The sequence below is a fragment of the Hippoglossus stenolepis genome, chromosome 13 (genome assembly GCF_022539355.2).
Source record: "Hippoglossus stenolepis isolate QCI-W04-F060 chromosome 13, HSTE1.2, whole genome shotgun sequence".
Taxonomy (NCBI): domain Eukaryota; kingdom Metazoa; phylum Chordata; class Actinopteri; order Pleuronectiformes; family Pleuronectidae; genus Hippoglossus; species Hippoglossus stenolepis.
In genome coordinates this window covers 3,661,059-3,682,959 of record NC_061495.1, presented here as the reverse complement: position 1 = coordinate 3,682,959, position 21,901 = coordinate 3,661,059, and the positions used below count along the sequence as shown (strand labels likewise).

The 21,901-nt window shown below is 42.3% G+C and overlaps 1 protein-coding gene across 7 annotated transcripts in view; it reads right to left on the bottom strand.

Moving 5' to 3' along the window:
* The window catches only part of tns1b (tensin 1b), a 138,166-nt gene that overhangs the window by 82,506 nt on the left and 33,759 nt on the right, over window positions 1-21,901 (bottom strand). For all 7 annotated transcript variants that reach the window (XM_035174866.2, XM_035174856.2, XM_035174858.2 and 4 more), the window contains exons 2-3: window positions 15,244-15,358; window positions 2,949-2,986 (exon numbers count right to left, since the gene is read on the bottom strand). In XM_035174866.2, the coding sequence (XP_035030757.2) occupies window positions 2,949-2,986; window positions 15,244-15,358 (153 nt within the window). The remainder of the gene's footprint in view (window positions 1-2,948; window positions 2,987-15,243; window positions 15,359-21,901) is intronic.

Genomic DNA, 21,901 nt, shown 5'->3' with positions numbered 1-21,901 from the left:
CATGTGTGGATACAGATGTTTGGATGTGTCGACTACTTGGAGGCAATAAATAATAAAAAGATTGATGGTCTGCGTTGTTCTCGGCCGCACAGACGACTTTATATCTGCAGGTGATTGCTCAGAAATGTTAGAAATGTTGGAACAACTGCAGCTACTGATATGCGCACAGGGCTGGAATCACTGCGTCTCGTACCGCAGTGGAACGCAGAATACATTTATACATTCATTTTTCAATGCAACACCTTTTTTTTTTATATATATATATATTGTAATGATGGAAAAGAAGCCAAGTGCGGAACTCTAACAAGAAGATATGTTACTTAAAATGATCTACTGAATAAATTCCTTTTTTCAAACTTTTCCAAAACTATAAATGCTCCTTCACTTTGGAGCAGAGAACGAAAAGTGAAGTGAGAGTGTTCGACCTCTTCACTCATCAATAATCAACCATTTCTTTCATTGTAATCAGGTTTTACTCAGCACATCAGCCCAGAACAGGGACATTGACTTGTGTTAAGACCACAGGGCAACAGCAGTGATCAGATGTTAGTGTTCCTGATATAAAGGCCACATTATATTGTACACTATGTTTAGACTGTACGTGAGAACACATCGCTTTCCAACACAAAGGGGAAATAAGCGCACAAAGCAGGAAAAGGCTGCTGTCGAAGATTAGAATGGAGAGTCACTATACAATATACTATGTTATACACTATAGAGTATAGGGAACTTTTACCAAATCTACTGATGTTGCATTTTTGTACAGTAGTGGCTGCTATTACCGCGTATGACTGAAATTAGCGTGCGCAGACCCTAAGCTCTTAAGTAGTCTGAGGTTTTACCTTTCCTTAATGCTTTCGCAGCAGTTCAGCGGGAAAATCCCAGACATCCTGCCTCTTTCCTTTTTCAGAAGGCAGTTCGAGCAAAGAAATATGATGTGACGGCGTCAGGGAACGACAAATGGAAAAGGACTAGAGGTGATTTAATACAGAGGCCTGTCCTCACACAGAAGTGAAATCGTACTGACAAGATTGAAAGCATTTTTCACATCCAGCTGTGAGAAAGCACACCTGAGGGCTGAGGACACATGTGCACGTCCGACCATTTGTTTGCAGGAAGCAGGTTAAACGTGGGCCCCGTACTCCTCCTATTCCCACACAGAGATTTATAAGTAGTGTGTGCGTGGGAGAAGTTATTATGAAGAGATTCCTGACAGAAGATCAAACTGCATTTGACTGACATTCATACAAAAGAGCTTAATCTGCTTTTTAAGATAAAGTCTCGCAGGCCAGTCTGAGTGCCAACACTCATCAGACTTGACCCTGGTGCAGTCACTCCCTTGTTTTTCATCTCAGGCCTCGGAGCAAATTGCTTCCTGCCAAAGCTCTGACATTTCTGGTGGCAGTGTTTAGAAAAGGAAATGCTGCTGTGATCTCTGGAGATCAAAGTTTCACTTTCGTACATAAGTAGGAGGAGCTAAGCTACTTAAACATCGGCTCCCAAACTTTCACTGACAACTTTAGATCCAGACCCTGACATTAAAATTAAGGATTTCTCAAAGTAAGAACTGGTGGAAATATTTGAAATAACATAAGGAAACAACTCAACAAAATAAAGTATCTTGTTGTTTTTTTTTGTTTAAATGCTAAAAATGGCATCTAATATCTTTTTTAAAATGACACAGCTCTCAATTGATTTACAGTATGAGCGGAGTCAAAGAGACAAGAGATGATATCACAGACTACAGTTGTTGATGTTACACATGAAACAGATCATTTTACTGCAAACAGCAAAGTGCTGCAACAGCCTGAGGGAGAACTTTCCAAACAGCGTCTGCAATGTGCAGCTTTGTGAACTGAATTAAGCCAATAAAAACTGTTACATTTCAAAATCCTCTGAGTAAATGTGCCGTGAAAATGGTGATGAGGATATTATTAAACATAATATTGTTTTATTTTTACTAATATATTTTGCAATGTTATGTGCAGCAGAAATAGAAATAAGGAATTCACTCATTCGGAAGCGGAGGCAGAACGACAGCTTTAACATTTCAAAATAAACTTTAAGGGCTTTCTACCCCGCACCCTTAAAAAATAAAATAAAATGTTTTTTCAGTCATTTGGGTGATTTAATTAATTCAATCTTTCAAACCAATCGGTGCTTTCAGTGGTTAAAAAAGCAACATGAGTAGAAATGAAACAACAAGATTCCGGCCTGTCCTACCAGGTCCAAAGCCCACCCCTCATATTCAGTGTGGCCCGTCTGCCCTGCACCCCCCTGGCATTTCCTGTGAGTAAAAGAGGGAGTGGGCAAAGCTGGCAAGCAGCACCCATTTCAATAATGGATACCAGATGAAGCAATGCGTACGTACAGTATATAATATAGGTGCACGTGTGTGTTGATACTCCTGTAAATCCTCCTGCATGGCAGTTGTACCGTTGCACACACAGAACACACAACTTTCCCTCTCTGAAAACGTCAGCTCCACTTTGTTTTTCCTCCCGTTTTCTCCTATGTGCTCTTCACAAAATTAATCAAGCGACATCTCCGTCCAGAGGTCTTTTATTTTTAGACACGGGGGCAATCTCCAAGATGCAAGAGTTCGTCCAGAGTAAACACATTCTGGTACAGAGAGCACTTGTTTAGACATTCTTGAGATTTTTATGCAGAAGATAAACCCTCAAATCTCCACCAACCTCAACATCTGCATATACACACACACACACACACACACACACACACACACACACACACACACACACACACACACACACACACACACACACACACACACACACACACACACATAGTTCACGTGCACATCCAGAGGAGTAGCTGACTCCACCTAAACATTATATTTCCTCCCAATAAGCTTGCATGAATTTGAAAGGGAAAGTTTACATGTGGACACAAGCATCTGAGAGATAAAAAATGATTATGACTCTTACCTTGACTTCACATTTCTTGTGGCAAGCAATTCGGCACACTGGAGAAAAACAGAAGAAAAGAGAAAGAAACAAAAAAAGGAATTAGCTTTATGGTTCATAAAAAATCTCCAAAACATCGAGGAGAGGAATCCAAACAGTGTGGTCCCGGTTTAAATCATGACCCTGAGGAGTTGGCAAGTAGGTATGAAAAAGCAAGAGGTCCATATTCGGCCCAGAGTGTTTGTTCTGTGGTTGAAGTCAAATGTGATCTGCTCTCGGTGAACTAACCCTGGCCAGTGTTATCTTTGTGTTCTCAGGACACTGTCACAGGCTGAATTCATGACTCTGAAACCCACGGAAACACTGCGTGAGGAGACATTTGTGAGGAGGAGACATTTGTGAGGAGGAGACATTTGTGAGGAGAAGACATTTGTGAGGAGAAGACATTTGTGAGGAGAAGACATCTGTGAGGAGATTTACCTTGAACTCGATCTAGGAATGTAGTTTCACTTTCTCTGTAGCATTTCACCCAGGAATTAATTCAATCTATGGTGGTAACCCAGGGTTTTATGCAGATATCAACTTATTTATTCCATGGATGGTAACAACTTTATGGATGGTGGGAAATAGTGCATATTATTCAATGCAACAGAGCAAAACACCAAGTTAGAGATCTCTTTATGTATATGTATATATGACAAGTGTGAAAAGAAATTGGTTCTTTATGAAACAGGACAAATAAGAATATGGAGAGCTGCCATATAGTCTAGATTATTAAGAAACATGGCTTTAACATTGGGCATTAGCCTTGGTATGTGCTCTTAAAGCTCCCTTCGAGTTCCCTATGGACCGACAAATGAAAATCACAGCCTGACATTTCCATTTATTAGAAGGAGGCAGTGCTATATGTGGAGAGAAATTCATAAAAATCGAGTCACACAGGATTAAAGCAGTTGTTCGACTTACAGAATTTCCACACAGTTTCCCGCTCTGTTCTCCAGCGCTCGCTGCACACTCCCACTGGGCGTACAAATAAGGGTCAATAGGGGAGAGCACCTGGACCGTCAGCTCATAAATAGTCAGATCCCGTCACAGGACGGAGAATGAAAACACAGCTCGACGCTCCGAGGCACGGGCTTTCCAAATAAAGAGCCGACTGTATGCTTGTACTGGAACACGCTGCGCCTTATGTAATGACTTATACCGTCTCCAGACACATTTTTCAAAGCCAGTGTAATATGAATTGTGATTAGTTGTGAAGACGCTGATGTGAAGCTGGGACGTGGCCAGCCCTCACGCTGTGTGTGTCTGTGTTTGTGTGTGTCCTCAGTGTAATGTTTCACGAGCACTATCAAATCACTGTTATCCTTTGTGCCTCAGATATACAGCAGGTCTGTGCCTCTCAAACACTGTGTTCCCTCTGATGGACGGTGTGTCTCTTAATCACAGTGGGTTCTCCAAACACAACCACAAGCTCCAGTATGTACCACCAACGATTCCCCCTCTGTGTGTAAACGTGCACTTTTACTTCACTTCTGTCTCAACACACGTTTGCTTTTCACTTTTATTCTCTGATTGTTTCAGTGGCTGACGCTGGAGGTGCCGCTCCCTGGGCAAATATCATCCAATCTTACTTCTATGTTATGTCCCAGTTTGTATATACTCAGTGTGAAACACTTTATTTAGTTTATACTCAACTACGTCTGATTGACAATTTATACAAATTCATGTGCTCGGATTTCCATTCCCTCTCTTCGGGTCAGAATACTGACACACTCCACATTTAGGTGCAGCTGGTTTGACCACGGAGATGGAATAACGGCTTGACCACAGTAACCCCCCCCACTCTCCATCTCCTACGTCTTACAGATCTCCTCAGCCGGCAGAACCCTGTGCAGCTCACAGACTATTCCACTGGTCCCAGTCCAACCAGGTTAATTGACATGATGGTCCAATGAGCAACAAGAAAACCAATTGGGTTCATTTGAAAGACAAGTGCAAAACACGTTTCAATGTAAAAACGACGTGGACCAGAACTCGACCAGCTATTTAGTTTAATGGACTTGCTGAATAATGATATAATAATGATATATTATGCTACTATATACTTGCAACAGTTTTTCCTCTCCTGTTTGTTTAATTAATGTAATGTCATTAGCTTCTTTAGCTTCGTTGTAACTCTAAACCATAAATCGCTTGTACCCTGAACTTCAGGGTCAAAGGTTACGTGTCAGGAGCAGCCGGCCGTAAATCTCATCCAGCACAGATTCACTTTTCCTTTCCTCTCTTCAGGAACACCAGCAACATTTATTCATCACGGAGATGGAGATGAAGACCTTTGCGAACCCACATGCACCAATGCTCTACTTGATTTACATGTGTCTAGTACAAATTCTGTATTTACGCTCAAACTGGGGAAAGTGAGAAGCTTTCTCTTTTGAGCCAAATGTGTAATTACATCATAGTTTCTATTTGAGCCCTCGCAGGACTATATTTGCATCCCGGGGGTAACATTTGAGAGTCAGAACGACTTCTTAATTAGAGGCCTTCAGTTGTGGGTGGCACTGTGAAATCCTGCCGAGCTACACATTTCCCTGTCTCCCGAAGAGAGTTCCCATGGCTGAACCGTTTGGGACAGCGAATGTCTGCCGTCTGAAACCAGCACGATGGAACAGATTAGTCTGGACCAACAAATATGGAGTTTTTACATTTCTGATCCGCTGTTTGACCGTGACTTTTCTTAAACCCACAGGAGGACACTTTTAATCACTTTTAATTACTTCATCTTCCTATTGAATAATGTGTTTAATATGTCTTTGATTGGCAGAAGAACTGATTAATCATTCGATTTATAAAATGTCGCAAAATAGGAACCAGAGACCGATGCAGTACAAACCCCCAAAGATAATTGAATGTATTCAGCTGTGATTGGTGGATATGGAGCCTTGTGTCATGTTGTGGCTCCTTGAGATGGAGCAGGCCATCCAATAATCACTTTAACCTCCAATCAGGGGTTGGAGGTTTGATTCCCTCCTGTGTAATCAACTCTGATGGATAAGTGAGAGGCTAATGTTAGGTACTTTGGCCAAAAGGAAAGTAATTAAATACATATAGTTAAATACTGTATATGTAAGTATAATACTGGACTACATTTGCTCCTTGAACAGGTTTATCATTCAAATGCTGCTTGTAGTTGTTAGCATAACTAATGAGCAATGCAAACCCGAATAAGGTCTTAATCGGAATTGAATTAAAAATTGAATTAAGACGTGTGGAGTCTTCCAACCTTAGTCGTATGCGTTTTAATCGCATTATAACATCATATTGGAGTTTTCACAGCATTTTAAACTGCTGCTTCATGACTCATGTCCCGGGAGTAAACAGGATGGAAAAATACAAAAGGAGTTGTAGCTTTTGCAAAATTAGAAAGAAAACACCCAGATTCCTATAAGATGGTGTCGTACAAATAAACTGTTCCAAGTTGGGATTTTAAAACCAGCAGAATAACACAGGAACTTAATGGTGAAGTGGACTTGATGGCATGAGTCGTAATCAGGCTTTGCTCTGTAACATGTAAAAGAGAATATTGATGTAATATTCAATTAGCAACTCATAAAAACACCATAATCTATAATGTGTTATTCTGAATAAGGTCAACAGTAAGAATATTGGTGTCAATGTAAATACAGTCAGGGTCCAGTCTGCATGATCAATACTTTGAATACATTTATTTGATATTAGCTACATTAACAAGTCAAGCATCTGTATTCAGTTCTTCTTCCACGGCTGGAGAAGGGATGCACACTGAGGCTTGCACAAAGTACTCTTCACAAGCCAGATATGACATAAGTCACAGGGAATGTCCTCATGGATATGAAATCCAAACAAACATGGCTCTCTGCTTGATAAGCATTAAAAGCCGTGTGTCCAGCCCACCAGGACGATGTCCAGTGCCGCTTCCAGCACGTGAGTCCCCAGTAAACACCACTTGTGAGCCGCATGGGAAAAAGCAGGACTTCCATATTGGGTGTGAAAGCGGCGAGCTCAAGGAGCTCGGGCTCGGCTTTACCTTGTTAGGAAGTGCGGCTTTGGAGAATAAACACAAATGTTCCTGGTGGAGCGAAGGAGGACAGAAAAGGAGGGGTGGGTGGATGTTGGAGGGGGTGAGGAGGGAGAAGATGCCAGAAGGTATAAAAAAAAGAAATCATCCCGGGGAAGGATGAATAACAGAACTGCTCACATCGATCGTTAGGTTAAATGAAACGACGTCGGGGACAGGAGCTGGTCAGAGTGAGGAGATGGTGAGGAGCGTGGAACACCAGTTGCTATCTGACATAGGAGGGGGGAATGACAGAGGTGGTGGGGGGTGACTGAAGCTGGGTGATTTGTGGTCCCTTGGAATGAGTGTATACTCCCACAGGGCTGGGCTGGACCCCCTTTCACCACCGAGCACAATCAGAGGGCAGGGCTGGAGAATTTCCTCTCCCTCCCCTCCCTCCCCTCACTCTCACTCTCTCGCTCACTCTCTCCCTCCCTCTCATCACTCTCTCCATCCCTCTCTCTCCCTCTCTTCTCCGTCTAGCATGCACAGTCACAAACACGTGAGCACCAACACGTGTACATACAAACATACGCAGCACAGTACATCCACTAACCCTCTGAACTACTGGCTTTCTCTCTCTCTCTCTCTCTCTCTCTCTCTCTCTCTCTCTCTCTCTCTCTCTCTCTCTCTCTCTCTCTCTCTCTCTCCCTCTCTCTCTCTCCCTCTCTCTCGCAGTGCCTCAGGTTGATGTAGTGGTCACTCAATATGGATATATATGGTTTGTGATATTCAATGTTCTATATGTTTCTTACTGTGACACATAAAAAAACACATAATTCTTAAATATGAACAATTGTACTGTAGTTTATTTTGAGACCATCCCCCCCCACACACACACACACACACACACACACACACACACACACACACAGTATCATGCTACTGCACAAACTCAGGAGGACACCAGATGTGTACTAATCTGCAGCTGAAAGGAGTTCTCCATAAATCCACAATTTCCTACTGTTTGAATAATGTCCGCTAAAAACTACAGTGCTCGGCTGTTTTAGGAAATGATTTAGTCTTTTCCTTTTTTTCTCTCCCCGAACAAAATGTTATTTTATTCTGATCTGTTTGTAAAGATTCAAATCTTGAGCAGGAACCAATGGGCTTGGAGCGGAGAGCCAGAGGCACATCAGAGGAACTGGGATGTGGACTAGCGCTTACATGTAGCTGATCTCAATCTTTGCATGGGATTTGTTGACAGTAAGAAAAAATGAAATATTGGCAGTCTTATCCAATAAGCTCGACATACAGGTGATAAACCACATAACTGCTCAAAACATGTCGGCACAGGACGGTGTCTGAGTGTTTGGTGAATTTTACTCCGCTGCCCATAAACATCTTTGCACGATGGCTGAAAAGCCACAGGAGCTTGAGTGGATCACGCACAGTGTAATTAAAAGTTAGGGAGAGGGGCAAATAAAATTTAAAACTAGGGCAGGATCAGGATTGGAACTGGTGATGTGCTGAGTACATGGATCAGTATGTGCACCAGACTGGTGGCTCTCACTGTTTTACTGTGGCTAGTGGAAAGAATTTTAAAACGGAATTACCGCCAACCAGCACAGTTTCAGTCTACGTACATTTCCTTCCTCATTCACCTTTGACCCCTGAACTCTTCAGTTTATCCTTGAGTGACAACTGGTCAAATTTTGAAGAAATTCCCTAAAGTTAAGATATCGTGCTCAAAAGGCCAAAGACATGTTTGTGAGGCGCCTGAGTGACCACAAGCTTTAAGTTTTGTAAGGTCTCTGTGATCTTGACCTTTGACCTTTCACCATCAAATCCGTTAGTCCAAGAGAACATTTATACCAAATCTGCAACGTCCTTCTTGATGTATCATGTTCATAACCTAAGAAATGTTCCTTGTGAGGTCACAGCGACTTTGACCACTAAAAAAAAAATCTGTTCATCTTCAAGTCCAACTGAACTTTTCTATCAAAATGTGAAGAAACCCCCTCCAGCACACACAGAGCAGGTTGCACGTGAAGCTACAAGGTGCAGCACCACGTCAGTAATGTAATACACCGTCATTCTCAGCTCCTGCAGTGGAGTTAATTACCTCTCATGACTTCATCCTCTCTTCAGAACAGCTGAAGAAACCTACACACTGTGCTCTAATCCTCAGTTTGTGTCTCGCTGTGCACCCTCTGCAGTTTCGGTGAAGTATTAATGTCAGTAATTATTGACACCGGCTCATCACTATCCATCATTTCGCTCATGCAGGGCTGTCATCATGCAGCCCACACGTTTCTACCCAAGCTACAATCCCTGCCAGTGATGCGTTGGTGTGGGTAAAGCTCCACCTTCATGCAGCTGCTTGGGCTTTGCTGGGACATTCCCTGAAAACAGTGCAGGAGAGCGGGACAGACCCCGGGTTTCCACAGAATCACTCAGATCTGTCTCTTGTTTGCTTCATCCTGACAAAACACAACTTCTGTTTGTTTGCCAGTCCGTCTGCTGTTATGTCACTGGGAGCGTGAGTCAGTCAGACTGGGTTGAAACAGCTGTTTCCTCTGATACAGTCAGTAGCTACTAAAAACACAGAGAGTCAACATGTAAATATGACAAGAGGCATAAGAAATGTGGATTAAACAACCTGCTCGAGTTCGCGGCCGGAGTTTGTGCTGAGAATTCAAGGAATGTTCTCTGGAAGAGGTCAGCAGCAGATGTAGTTTGTGTTTGTGCAGAAGGAGACGAGACTCCTTTAGAAACGTGGGACTCTGCTGCCGCCTGGTGGTTGTAATCAAACAGCTTAGATTAAACTTCAGATATTGTTTTATTTGTTACATTTTCTACATGTTTGGCTGCAGGTCTTGATAGTATTTGACCACCAGATTCTAGTCTGTTGTTTCTTGAACCACAGACTAGATCACAGAATGAATCAGTTCTCCAGGTGAGCTTGTGAATCCCCTGTACACTGAGGCTTGGGTCCTCCTGCTGCAGCCACAGGTTCAGCTCCAGCCCTTTGCTGCATGTTCCCAAATACTGATATTAATAATAATTTAGGAATAATTATATCAATGAAATCAAATCATTCCAGATTTGATCAAATATGATGTTTTGTGTAAAAACAAATGAGCTTAATGAGGTGAACATTTCTTTCTTGATATGACGAAGGAATCATGTTTCACTTGTTTGTTTTCCTATATGGAAACTTATGGACGTTCGTATAAACCCCTAAATTTGCAGATTCATTTCATTTGAATGAGGTTCAAGTGCAGTTCAGTTGTAATATTTGAACTCCTCCAACAGGTGGCGGCCAAACTGCATCGATCACTGTGGCGCTGCACTTGTGGGAACTACGTTTATAAACTATATATTTCAGTATAAACTGAGTGATATTATCTTTTAATCCAAATAGATGTGAGCAGATAAAATGAAGTGCGTCAAACTGAGCAACTGAGCAGTTCACAGTGTTAACGTTGAACTAGATGCTGAATCTCCTCCATTCACCCACAGAAGGGTGTGTGTCCCATGTCACTGCTGATGGGAAGTCATTGTTTACTCCAGTTCAGTCGATTAGGATAATAATGTTAGACTGGGAGACGCCCACAGTCACTGCCCATCATCCCCAGTGATCATCTTCATCACTAACCAGACTAATGACCGATACATGTCATGGCAACAAGAGGAACAACACAGTGAGTGGGACAAAGTGCCTGATGAACTATTTTATAGACATGTTTTCACAATCTTTGAATGTCTCTTATGTCTTATTGCTTCACACTAACGCTCTGTGTGTGTGTGTGTGTGTGTGTGTGTGTGTGTGTGTGTGTGTGTGTGTGTGTGTGTGTGTGTGTGTGTGTGTGTGTGTGTGTGTGTGTGTGTGTGTGTGTGTGTGTGTTGCTCGGCTGCTGTTTGCTGCATACCATGTGTATGAGCTCAGCAGTCAGCACCAGAGCTGTGATAACCTTTACTCGCCCTCACACACTACACACACCTGCTAGTGTAGTGTATCTGCAGCCAGTGTTTCAAGACCTGTGTTCAATCCACAGTGGGGGGTCTCTCCTTCAGAACAAGGACGAACCAGTCACCACAGAACAGGAGAAAACACACATTACAGATTTTAGTCTTCTTCAAGCTAGAGATTTAAGATTTGTTTACCGCTGTGCAAAAGCTAAAACGAAGCAGCGGGGAGAAGCAGAGGAAAAATGATATGAAATATAAGAACTTGATAAACTGTATGAAGTGCTAAAGCCTATTTGAGTACAACAGCCTTTTATCGACCTGCCGCCGAACACACAGCATCTATTTGACCTGAACTGCACTACACTGAATGAATAGAAAAGCCAGTTTCCTGCCCTCGGGGTCTTTCCTCCAGAAATACCCTTTCACAGTGGGCTGTATTTTTCTCTTTCCTTTTTTTTTTTACGCGACTGGAAAACTGCCGTCGTCGGGACCTGCGTCAACATGCTATTGTCAAAGTAACTAACACCTTGTATCCTGGCAACCGCCGCACAGAGAGGAAGTCCAAGTGCTGCTGTCATTACGAGGCCATGTGACGGGAGCGTGTTAGTAAACAAGGGAAGTCACGTAGGACGCAGGCAGCAGCTGGATCCCGGGAAGCTGCACTCTCACCAACAACGCCTTTGTTTTTGTCTGTTTCTGATTCTTATTGAATAGAATTATGAATCATATTATCCTCCATGTAGCTGCAGAGGTCGTCAACTTAACCTTTGTCTACATTACAGCGGATATTGTTTTGATTGTTTATTTTCCCCCTCGGTTCATTAAAAAAATCTCCCCACATGACAAAATATATATATTTTCAAAATATCTCCGTCCAGGAGGGAGAACATAAAAACATACCAGGCCAGTAGGTGGCGATGACGATCCGTTAAATGTCAGAGAAGAACACAGTGGTCCAAGTGAGAGAGACACCTGTGAATGTTGTTAATCTGGTGCAGTGATTATAAATGTAGCTGTAAACTTGTAATTAGACGTAAACAGTGCTGAACAAACGTAGAGAAACTAGGAGATAGCTGCTGCTTCTGATGCTCATCACACATAGCAACAGTTTTTTGTAAACACGGATATAAAAATATCTGCATCAGTGTGGACAGGCTGTTAAAGGGATACATCAGCCTTTTGGGGAAATAAGTATTTAGATATATTAATAAATAAATGTATGTAAGCTTATTTAACACGTTTTGTCCGATTTGAACTTAAATTAGATGTAACAAGTTAATTACTGAGTTTTTGGAATTCCTGGTAAGTGCAAATTGTGTTTATTCCCGAGAGAGCCAAGTTCAATTCTCTGTGCCCTCAGTGTTTATGCTAAGCTAAGCTAACCAACTGCACAGATGTAGCAGAGGCCAAGACATCATTACGTTGAGACCCCATAGTCTTCTGTATGTCAAACTCCTGATCCTACACTTCCCATAATCCTGCTTCCCACAATTTACAACTTGATGGCACCTTTTATTCTGACACAGTAAAAACCAGTGTTTCCATCACACATTCCCCCCAGCTTGTCACACATTTTAATAATAAATCTGTAGCCGATTACCAAATCAAACTGATTCTGTCAGACTTGACAGAGCTCCTGCAGAGCCACAGATGACATCATACACCTCATTCAAGGAGTCGTGTTGAACTCCCCATGACCAGTGACACAATCCCAGTGTGTAAAATATGGATGGGTTGAGCCCCAGATTCTCAAAGTGCTTTAACACTCAGTGCTGTGCTTAAACCACTGCACCGCTAACTCTCCACATCTGCATCGCTTCACCCTTTTGACCCGGCGACTCCCTCCTGCTTGCCGAGTCTAGTTTTGGCAAATGGGACCTGAATGAGTCATGAGACCAGGATACAGACACAGACAGATAAAACCAGAGTATTTGATGTCTGCTGTCTGAGAAGGAGACTGTGGATCACTATGTCTTGTCCTCGTAAATCTGTTTCAAACACACACACACACACACACACACACACGACGACCAGAGTCAGATATGACGTAACGGCAAGAGAAGCATACCCAGGTAAATGAAATCAGAATAGAGCTAAATGCAGCCTTGTCCTGACAGTTTATCTCCGCTATAAATCAGCTGTTACTGGGGACTGTTCCAGCTGCTGTTCTATCATTTTATGGGAATATTTAAGCAACTGTCTGCGCACACAACTGATCATTATGTATCCGGAACAGAGGGAAAGCACAAACACAAACAAAATGCTCTTATTTAGCAACAGAGTGATTTCTCATTGTTTTGATGCTTTCCACACGTTTGCAGGTACAAATGCTGCGTAGAGGAAACAGTGCGGTTCACACAACCTGATCCACAGGACAGGTTCTGTCTTCGTGGTGATAACACCCAGCATAGGAAACCAATCTGAGAATTAATGACATACACATCACACTGTACATCCCATAAAGTGTCTAAACAACATATGGGTGCAGCAGTTAGATCACAGAGTGAGATGCAGGATAAATGCTGGTTGTCACTTGTTCTTTTCTTTACCCAGGAAATGAGTTCTGTGCCATGCTCGGTCCCAGCAGCACTTTGCTGTACGCTCACAATGAAGGTACAGGGACAGCTGGTAGAGACCAGTACAACCACACAGCCCTGCTGTTGGCCAGGTTGCTCCGCCAGAGCAGTTGCAGGTTAAACATTTTGCTCAAGAGCTCCTCAGCAGCAGACAAAGATGAAAGAGACAGTGACAGTCAGGGAGAAGCAGACATACTGACTACATACTGTGTTGTATATTTAAAGGTTGGGACAGAAAAACAGTGACAGAGAGGTCATCGGTTTGATCACCAGACCAGCTGGATCAATCTGAGGCTCCCTTAGGCAAGGCATATAACTCTGTGGTGAATAGCAAGAACAGACGGAAGCATAATTAGTAATCATAACGAGTGTTGATTGAGAATGTGACCACTTTTCTGTCCACAACATAGCAAGAGAACAACATGTAATTCTGTCAGGCAGACTTTACTTTAAACTTTCTTTATTACTGTCTTTTTATTTATTTTACTGATCATTTTACACGGCACTTGTATTTATACACTAATTTATTTGACCTGTTTCTTCTAAACCTGATGTTTTATGACATTTTTAACTTGCTGCCGTTGTAAAGCATGTGTTTTGAAAGCTGCTCTATAACTAAAGATCATTATTATTATTATTATTATTAATAAAAGGTACCAATGTGCAGACACAGAGAGAGCTCTGTGTTTTCTAAGCTGTGCCCCTCCAACAACCCGTTCTTCAGTCCGATTTGTGAAGCTACAAGCTGAGCGTCGCCTCCTCGTGTGCCAAAGCAAACATCCAGCCATTTCCTCTTGGTTTCATTTGACGTTATCTCTCTGAAAACAGACATTTCCACAACATAATGTGCTTTGTACTCTGGGATCATATATTCTCCATTTTTGTTTCAGCCCACTTCGGGTTTTTTTAATCCACGGCACCAAATGGGAAAGGTTCAGAAAATGGCCACCACATTAAAGTCTATTATTGAATCTCAGTTTCTTTCCTGTAATTGTTTGATGTCTCACATCATACTTCGGTCACGCCCAAGTAAAAAACAATAGAAGCACTAAATACTTGTCACTAGTGGAGTAGCTTTAAAATCAACAACAGAAAGTGACAATTACTTAGGAACCAGTCATCGAGACATTTTATTACAGGAACAAAACCACAAATGGAAAAATACAGTGTGAGTCCATGTCTATTCCATCAGAGATTGTTGCATCAATGAATCCATGCAAATCAGTCAACCCCACGGCGTCGTCTGTGAACACCATTAAGGAAATTGAGATGCCGTTGAGATGCTCTTGCCTGAACTTAACCAAGCTGCAACTAGGAACTGAGGCTCCTCCCAGTAAGCCGTTGTGGTGGAAAACCCTCAGGGCCGTCATCTCCCAACAGCCAGAGGACCCCTCTGTATAATAAAGGCATCAGTAGGATGTAGAAAAGTGACTGAGATGGGATTTTGCACTGACGCATCTGACGGCTTTTACATAACCACGGTCAGAACCGCCGTTAAGAGACCACAGAGTATTCCACACTGTCGATGGCATTCAGGAATATTAGTTTGTTTCCCAGTCAAGAAAAACTATTCTTTATTGAAGAGATCTTTCTCTCTAATTGGACATGTTAGATTCTGATCTTGAAGAATAACTGAACCCCACATGAATAAATCAGTGTTTACTCTTTACAAGTGGATGAATGAGCACAAGGAGAGCAGCAGAGTTTCAGGGCCCGGGGGACTGACCTCGGCAGACGAGTCCGTCCTGGACGATGCTCTGTTTACAGACGCTGCAGTGCTTGGCCTTCTTGAACGTCTTCACCCGGAACGTGTGGGAATGAAGAGCCTCCAACTCCTCTGGCTGCAGGTGAGGAAACAAAAACAGAAGAGCACAGAGGGGGAATGTTGGCGTTAAAAAAAAAGGTTGTGAGCTGACGGCTCGTTCTTTCTGTGGAGCGCAGGTGTTCCACAGAAATATAAAGTCTCACTAATAGGTTCATTTTGTGTAATTGGCCATGTGCAATACATACAATCCACATAAATCACATACATTCATAGTCACACTCAAACACGACCATGGTCCCGATCATTACAGGCAGAAGTACTTCCAGCTCACTACGATAAAAGACATAAACTTGAAGAAAATGCAGTTTAATCTCTGCTGTTTCCCTCCTCTCATTCCCCCCCCGACCTCCAAACTTCTGTCCTGTCATCTCCTCTCCCTCCTGGCAGGTGCGTTACACAACTCTTTGGAGAAGCTGTGTGTCAAACATCCTGTGTATGTCCGCCGCCTGCTGTGTTTCTCTCTTCTGCCTCACAATCCCTTTTCCTGTCTGTTTTCTAGGCATTCAGCAAAAACTCAAAAGTCAAGCTTTGGAAGTCTTGTCGTGTCTTTCACCAAAATAAAAAAAAACCTGCGTCCTGTTTCCAGTTTCCCCCCTAATGGGCGACCGTGGGGAAATATGACATCATTCATGTATGTGCTGTATTTGCTCAGCTGGTCCCCAATTCAGCTTTGAGGTTCAGCTCTATGGGATTAGTGGTCCATTGAATCAACAGCCTTATACCAAATGTTAGCATTATAGTTATTATGTCGTAAAAGAACTCAGCCACAGCCGTTATATATTCCATCAACTACAGTGAAATGGCATTTAACACAACCCATATGGAGTTTCTTTCTGGTCTTTAGTCTTTTATCCTATAAGAGCCTTTTTTCTTTATTTCATCTTCAGATTTTATAATATTCTCCCTCAAATCCCTGATCACATGCAGATTTCTTCTGCTCCTGCTCACAACTGTTTGATGAACTGTTGCTGCACAAATGTCCTGCTCTCACATCTTTGCTCTGGTATGAATGTGTTATTGACAAGTGAAAGTGTCACTCCCTCATTATGTTACATACATAATGTTTTCTCGTTTTTCAATCTCTCTCCAAGACCTATACGCAGGTTCTGTAGGAAAAGCTGGTGTATTTCATGCGAGCGTAGAGAAGCAGCCTGAGCATAAGGAAGAAGAATCAAACTGAAGCACGGGACGTTTGTGCAGCGACATCTGAGAAACAGTTCTGAGTAATTTGCTTGTGAGCAGGTGCTTTCGAAGAGGGTTTCAAGAGGAAGAATTAAGAAATCTGATCGTGAAATGAAGAAATAATGCTCCTAAAAGAAAAGAGCGCACTCATGACAGTACAACCAATCATCAGGCAATTAAGAGACTGGGGGCAACATTATCAATAAGCCTTTTAATACATATATATGATTTCATACATGCTTTTGGGTGTTTAGAGTAGAATGCAGACAGTATTTTATATTTGTCTTTATTTGGTGTCTCTTCCCAGTGACAGTTCAGCAAAGTGAAAATAGAATTTGTTTCTGTGTGTGTGTGTCTGCCACCATCTACAAAACCTAAAACGTACCTAAACACACACATGTTCTAAACAGGGGATTAAAGAGAGATGATGGATAGGTTTTCCAGACAGGAAGTGCCAGTTTAAAATGGGGTGCTGCCATGAGGCTTCCATTAAGTGCATGTGCACGCTGGACAGGGCTAAAAGTGCCCATGTGGTTGCCATACTGAGGGACTTAGCACAGGAATTTTCATATGGGAAGACCATACAATCACCAGGCCTGGTGATGAAAATCTAGTAGTTCCCTGCCTGAAAATATTCTCAGACTTCAAACCGCAATCTCATAACCACTAATGACCCCCTTTTTGTTCTGCTCTCATCAGTCCTGAAAGGCGACGTGTTGGAAAAGTGGCTCAGGGTGTGTAATCATAGCACAGGACTCCTAAATGATAAACCAGACTGAGTCTCCGCTGGACTCTGCTGGTTTTCTCTCTGTCCTCTCTCCTGTTATTAGCAGCGGGAACTGACGTAGCAGAAGGAAAGTGAAGCGATTCCACTTCTAATGATGTCGGATTTCCAGGCAGTGCAGGATCCGGTGAACACGAAGCAGCCACACTGAATCCTTCACGTGATTCCACATGAGAAAGAAGCAGCATCATTATACTGTTTGTTATAGTTGACACCTCGTTATATACAGTGTCTATAACAGGAAGGTTGGGTCATGAGGAATAATGCTCAGCCTGTGATGTCTTATTGAATCTGGGAACACCAGGATGAAAGCAGCATCATCTGGCCTGAGAGCGTGCAGGTGTTTAACAGGCATGAAACAGGAAGTGTAGGGTTGTGAGGATGTAAGTGCACTGAATATACACACAGGTTAAACCCTGTCTCATATTATTATGTGTTTAATAACCTGCATGATGATCTTTATTATTCAAACTGGAACTCCTGAATTGAATTTCCTGATTACACAGGTAACTGAATAACACATCACATAAACATTGCTCTGGGGATCTACTGGTGCCTGAAATCACACAGTTGTATTCCCATGATTAAAAAAAGACAAACAAACTTTTATGAAAGTGATAATAAAATACCTTCATCACAAGTTTTGGACTTTATATAATGGCTTTAAACACCTTGTCCTTTTATCATGCTTTAACAATGGAGGTGGAAGCTGTGTGAGGTCGAGCTGAAGGCTCATGTATGAATACTAATACGCTCATGATGTGAACGTGCTGGTGTTTCACTTAATCTTAATTTAGTGCATAACCATGCTATGAATGGCTAATTAGCACTGAACTCACAGCACAGCTGAGGCTGGTTTGACCTGATGATGGCGCCACGTGGAACGTTGAATGATCATTAAAGTCATTTCACTTTCTACATATCTTGAATATAACAATCTATTGGGCTTTATCACTAAAAACCAAAAGTGTCAGCGTGGTAGATATTTTGCAAGAAGATGTTGAACATGGACCCAAAATCTTACTTCATACCAACAAACAGAAACATGTCTAAATTTAAAAATATGTTAAAAGCATTGACATCCCTCATTAGGCTGTTACTAATAATCTATAATCATATATTATAGATTTTAAAAACTTGGTTTTATACAAGTCCCTCACTTCCATGGAGGTTCCTGAACTCAAACAGCCTGATGTGTTTACCAGGCTCCATGTGACAGTTCAGTGTTTGTGTTACTGAGCCACATGGCAACAGCAGGACAGCCGACCCTTCATTCCATCTCCCGGCTACGCCTTACCACTACATAACGTGATTAGCCTAATCTGGTTAGGCTGGAATAATGAGCATGGCTGTGCGCGGGACACGCCACGTTGGCAAGTGGGCTTTTGTGTGGGGGGGGGACGCCTCTATGCCCGGCATCCATACGTGTTGTTATCCAAGGTGCCGCCATGCCAAGGCTCCGGCTCGCACCTGCTGAGTCGGGGGAGTCTGGACGTGGATTTCAGGGGATTGGGAAGAGGCGATAACTGGGTTTAATGGTTCTTTGAGGATGAGTGGGTGGATCTGTCATGTGTCTTGTTTTTCATGATGGACCATTATAATAATTCAAATATTTCTGTTATTCTGTAAACATGACACCAGGCTTTGTGGAAATTGAAACCTCTGGATTCACTACGATGTGGTGACCAGTAACAATCCTCTGGTTTCACTTCTGAACTGGTCTGGAATCATAACAGGAGTGGATACTGTGTGAGAGGAACACCTTTTTTAATTTGCTTTTGTCCGAATCTCTACTCCACAACCACTAAATTCAAAATCGTCTAGACAAGGGTATAATGGAAAAATATCATAACATACAATATATTATACAGTATACTATAGATTTAAGACTTAGTGCATACATGCTTCTTTGTGCTTGTGTTTTCTCTCTAATTCCAGATTCCAAATCAAATTACTTCTGCAACGTGGGGTGTAACACTTTGTAAGCCCGTGTTGCTATAGCAACGAACAGTGTTATTCGACTGTATATTAATTTTAGCCTCGGCTTTCCCCCACCTGTCCACACGAGCTTAATTGCAAAATTGTCATTCACAAACACGCACAAACACACACACACACGCACACACACCTATACATTTTGTGTGTTAAACAATCGAGGCGTCTATTCATCTGACCACTTCTGAGCCTCCCACCACTCTCCTCAGCCTCCAGCCAATCACAGGCCAGGACCTATGCAGTAGGACAGACACTGGTGGGGTCCGGTCAGCCACTGGTATGCCAGTTCATTAGAGTGAAGTAAGGTTGGAGTGGAGAACATCATTGGGGATACTCGTGCTGAAAGTGGTGCTTTAAACTTAATGACTGCACAGTGATGGAAAACATTAGTGCTGCTGTTGGTCCTCACATTTCTTACTTAGATTATAAACGTCTGTATTTCATGGGTTGAAAGTGGTTCAACGTGCTGAGACAGGTTTCAATTATCCTGTTAGTCAACTGATGGGACTGTTTTATGCTGTGAACTGTACATTAAAGAAAAGATGAATGTTAACCAGATGTGGACGGATCAGCACCTGTTCGTATAGGAGTCTGCATTTCCCTCAAACGTACGCAAATAGAGACGCGTTCTCAAGAGTTAACGTTAAAAAATGTTTAACCTCACCCGTGCATATGGCAGGGCAGTCCCTTTACAGCAACACACTGCTTGCAATCAGTGTTTTTCACGAGAGAGGAAATCTAACTCTCTTTAGAATTACATGAGGAACTCAGACTTAAAACTTCACTTTACGTTTTTAAATCATGTCGCAAACTTTGACCGAAAGGCTTATTTTCTTTTATCGTTTTGTTTTGCTATGAGTTATGTTTCTTTTATCCTCTTGCCATTATTTTTAATTGATGTTGAATTATTAAAATCTTTGGATTAACATTTTAGATTTTGTGGTACATAATAAGCTGTATTTGATCTTTAATGACGTCCTCCTTTCTTCTATGTTTTGCTTCGGGCCTTGTTGGGGCCGTGGCAGCTCAAAGCTGGGGGTGAACTTACGCTTTAGGGGCTTAATTTCTGTCTCATTTAGCTTATTACTAGTGGTCCAAGACATTCTGGTTTACAAAGCCAAACAAAACAAGCATCTCTTCAGCCGGTCGCTCTATTTTAGTCCTCTTGCCCTCAGCAGAGATCCAGCCTCAGTCTTTAACCTCAAAATACTATGTAAATACGGCACAGAGCAATATAGCAGGACAGCTCCCTTTGTGAGTTCTTAATTGTTTCCGATCATTAGCAATGCACCCAGCACTCGGAGTTTGTTTATTGTTTGGGGGGTGGCTGGAGAATACGGGGAGTCGCTTGGGGAGACATGGGCGATGAAGAGAGCTGTGGGGGTGGGGAGCAAAGAACTAAAGAGCTGAAGCCCCGCAAGTGCGTTCACAGGAGACGTGGCCCTCGGCTGATTATTTTCGGTTATGTTCTGCTGCAGCACCTCAGTCCTTCACACTCGCTTCACACTCTCACACTCTCACATGCGCCACAAAGGAAGGAAATGGTTTCAGACAGGCAACCGGGACCCCGAAAGCTGAGGTCAGGGTGTACACATAACCCCCCTCCAGCCCAGGCCCTGCAGCTCCTGGGAACAGACTCCCGTTCCCTTAGAGACGCACGCATAATCTCCTGCCTCACACTCATTAGCACACACGGGCACAACAGGCACTCTCGTGCATAAAAATGTGCAAATACACACACACACACACACACACACACACACACACACACACACACACACACACACACACACACACACAGTTTTACATCAAGGCACATACACACATGCATTCCATCCTCCTAATTCACCTTAAAGAAGAGAAGCATCTTCCAGCATCCTCCATCTCTCCACCATTCATTTATTGTTCTATTAAATTTTGCCATTTGTAATAGAAATGTGTAGGTCGGCCTCTTCTGCTGCTGTTTGCAACGTTTCTCCTAATTATCTGGGACATTTTTAGCCATGTCATGTTTAATTTCAGAGGAATTCTAGGAAAACTTTAAGGGGAAGTGCAGCATTAGCTAAACCTCAGCTGTAGTCCCGACCTCGTAGTGTACTACAGCAGGAATTAGCAGAGTTAAAGCACCATTGAACAAACATAAACACGACACATTATTGCCTCGTAAAGTTGATACGATAAATGTGTTTCACAAACAATTGCTTTTTTCAAATCAAGCAATTATAATTAGCTTTTTGTTGCCTGATACAGGGACAAGTGCTGCAGCTGTACACCAAGGATTCGTTTGTTTGTTTGTAGGATTATGCAAAAATTACGCAATAGATTTTTTTCAGGGGTCACTTTCTTTACCATTGCATTTTTGTACATTTATACAGAAATAATTTATGGATGTTGATAAAAAAGCAGGAATATTCATGGGACTGATATCTATGAGTCTGTGCCATTTGCTGCAGTTGGGTTGAGTCATTTGATCGATGTTAATATAAGCGAAACATAAAATGATAAAATGTGATGTATATAACATGTAAATCAGGTAAAATAGGATGTACCACAACATGTTACAGCGTAGTTTTGGTAACAAACTGCTAATATATCAAA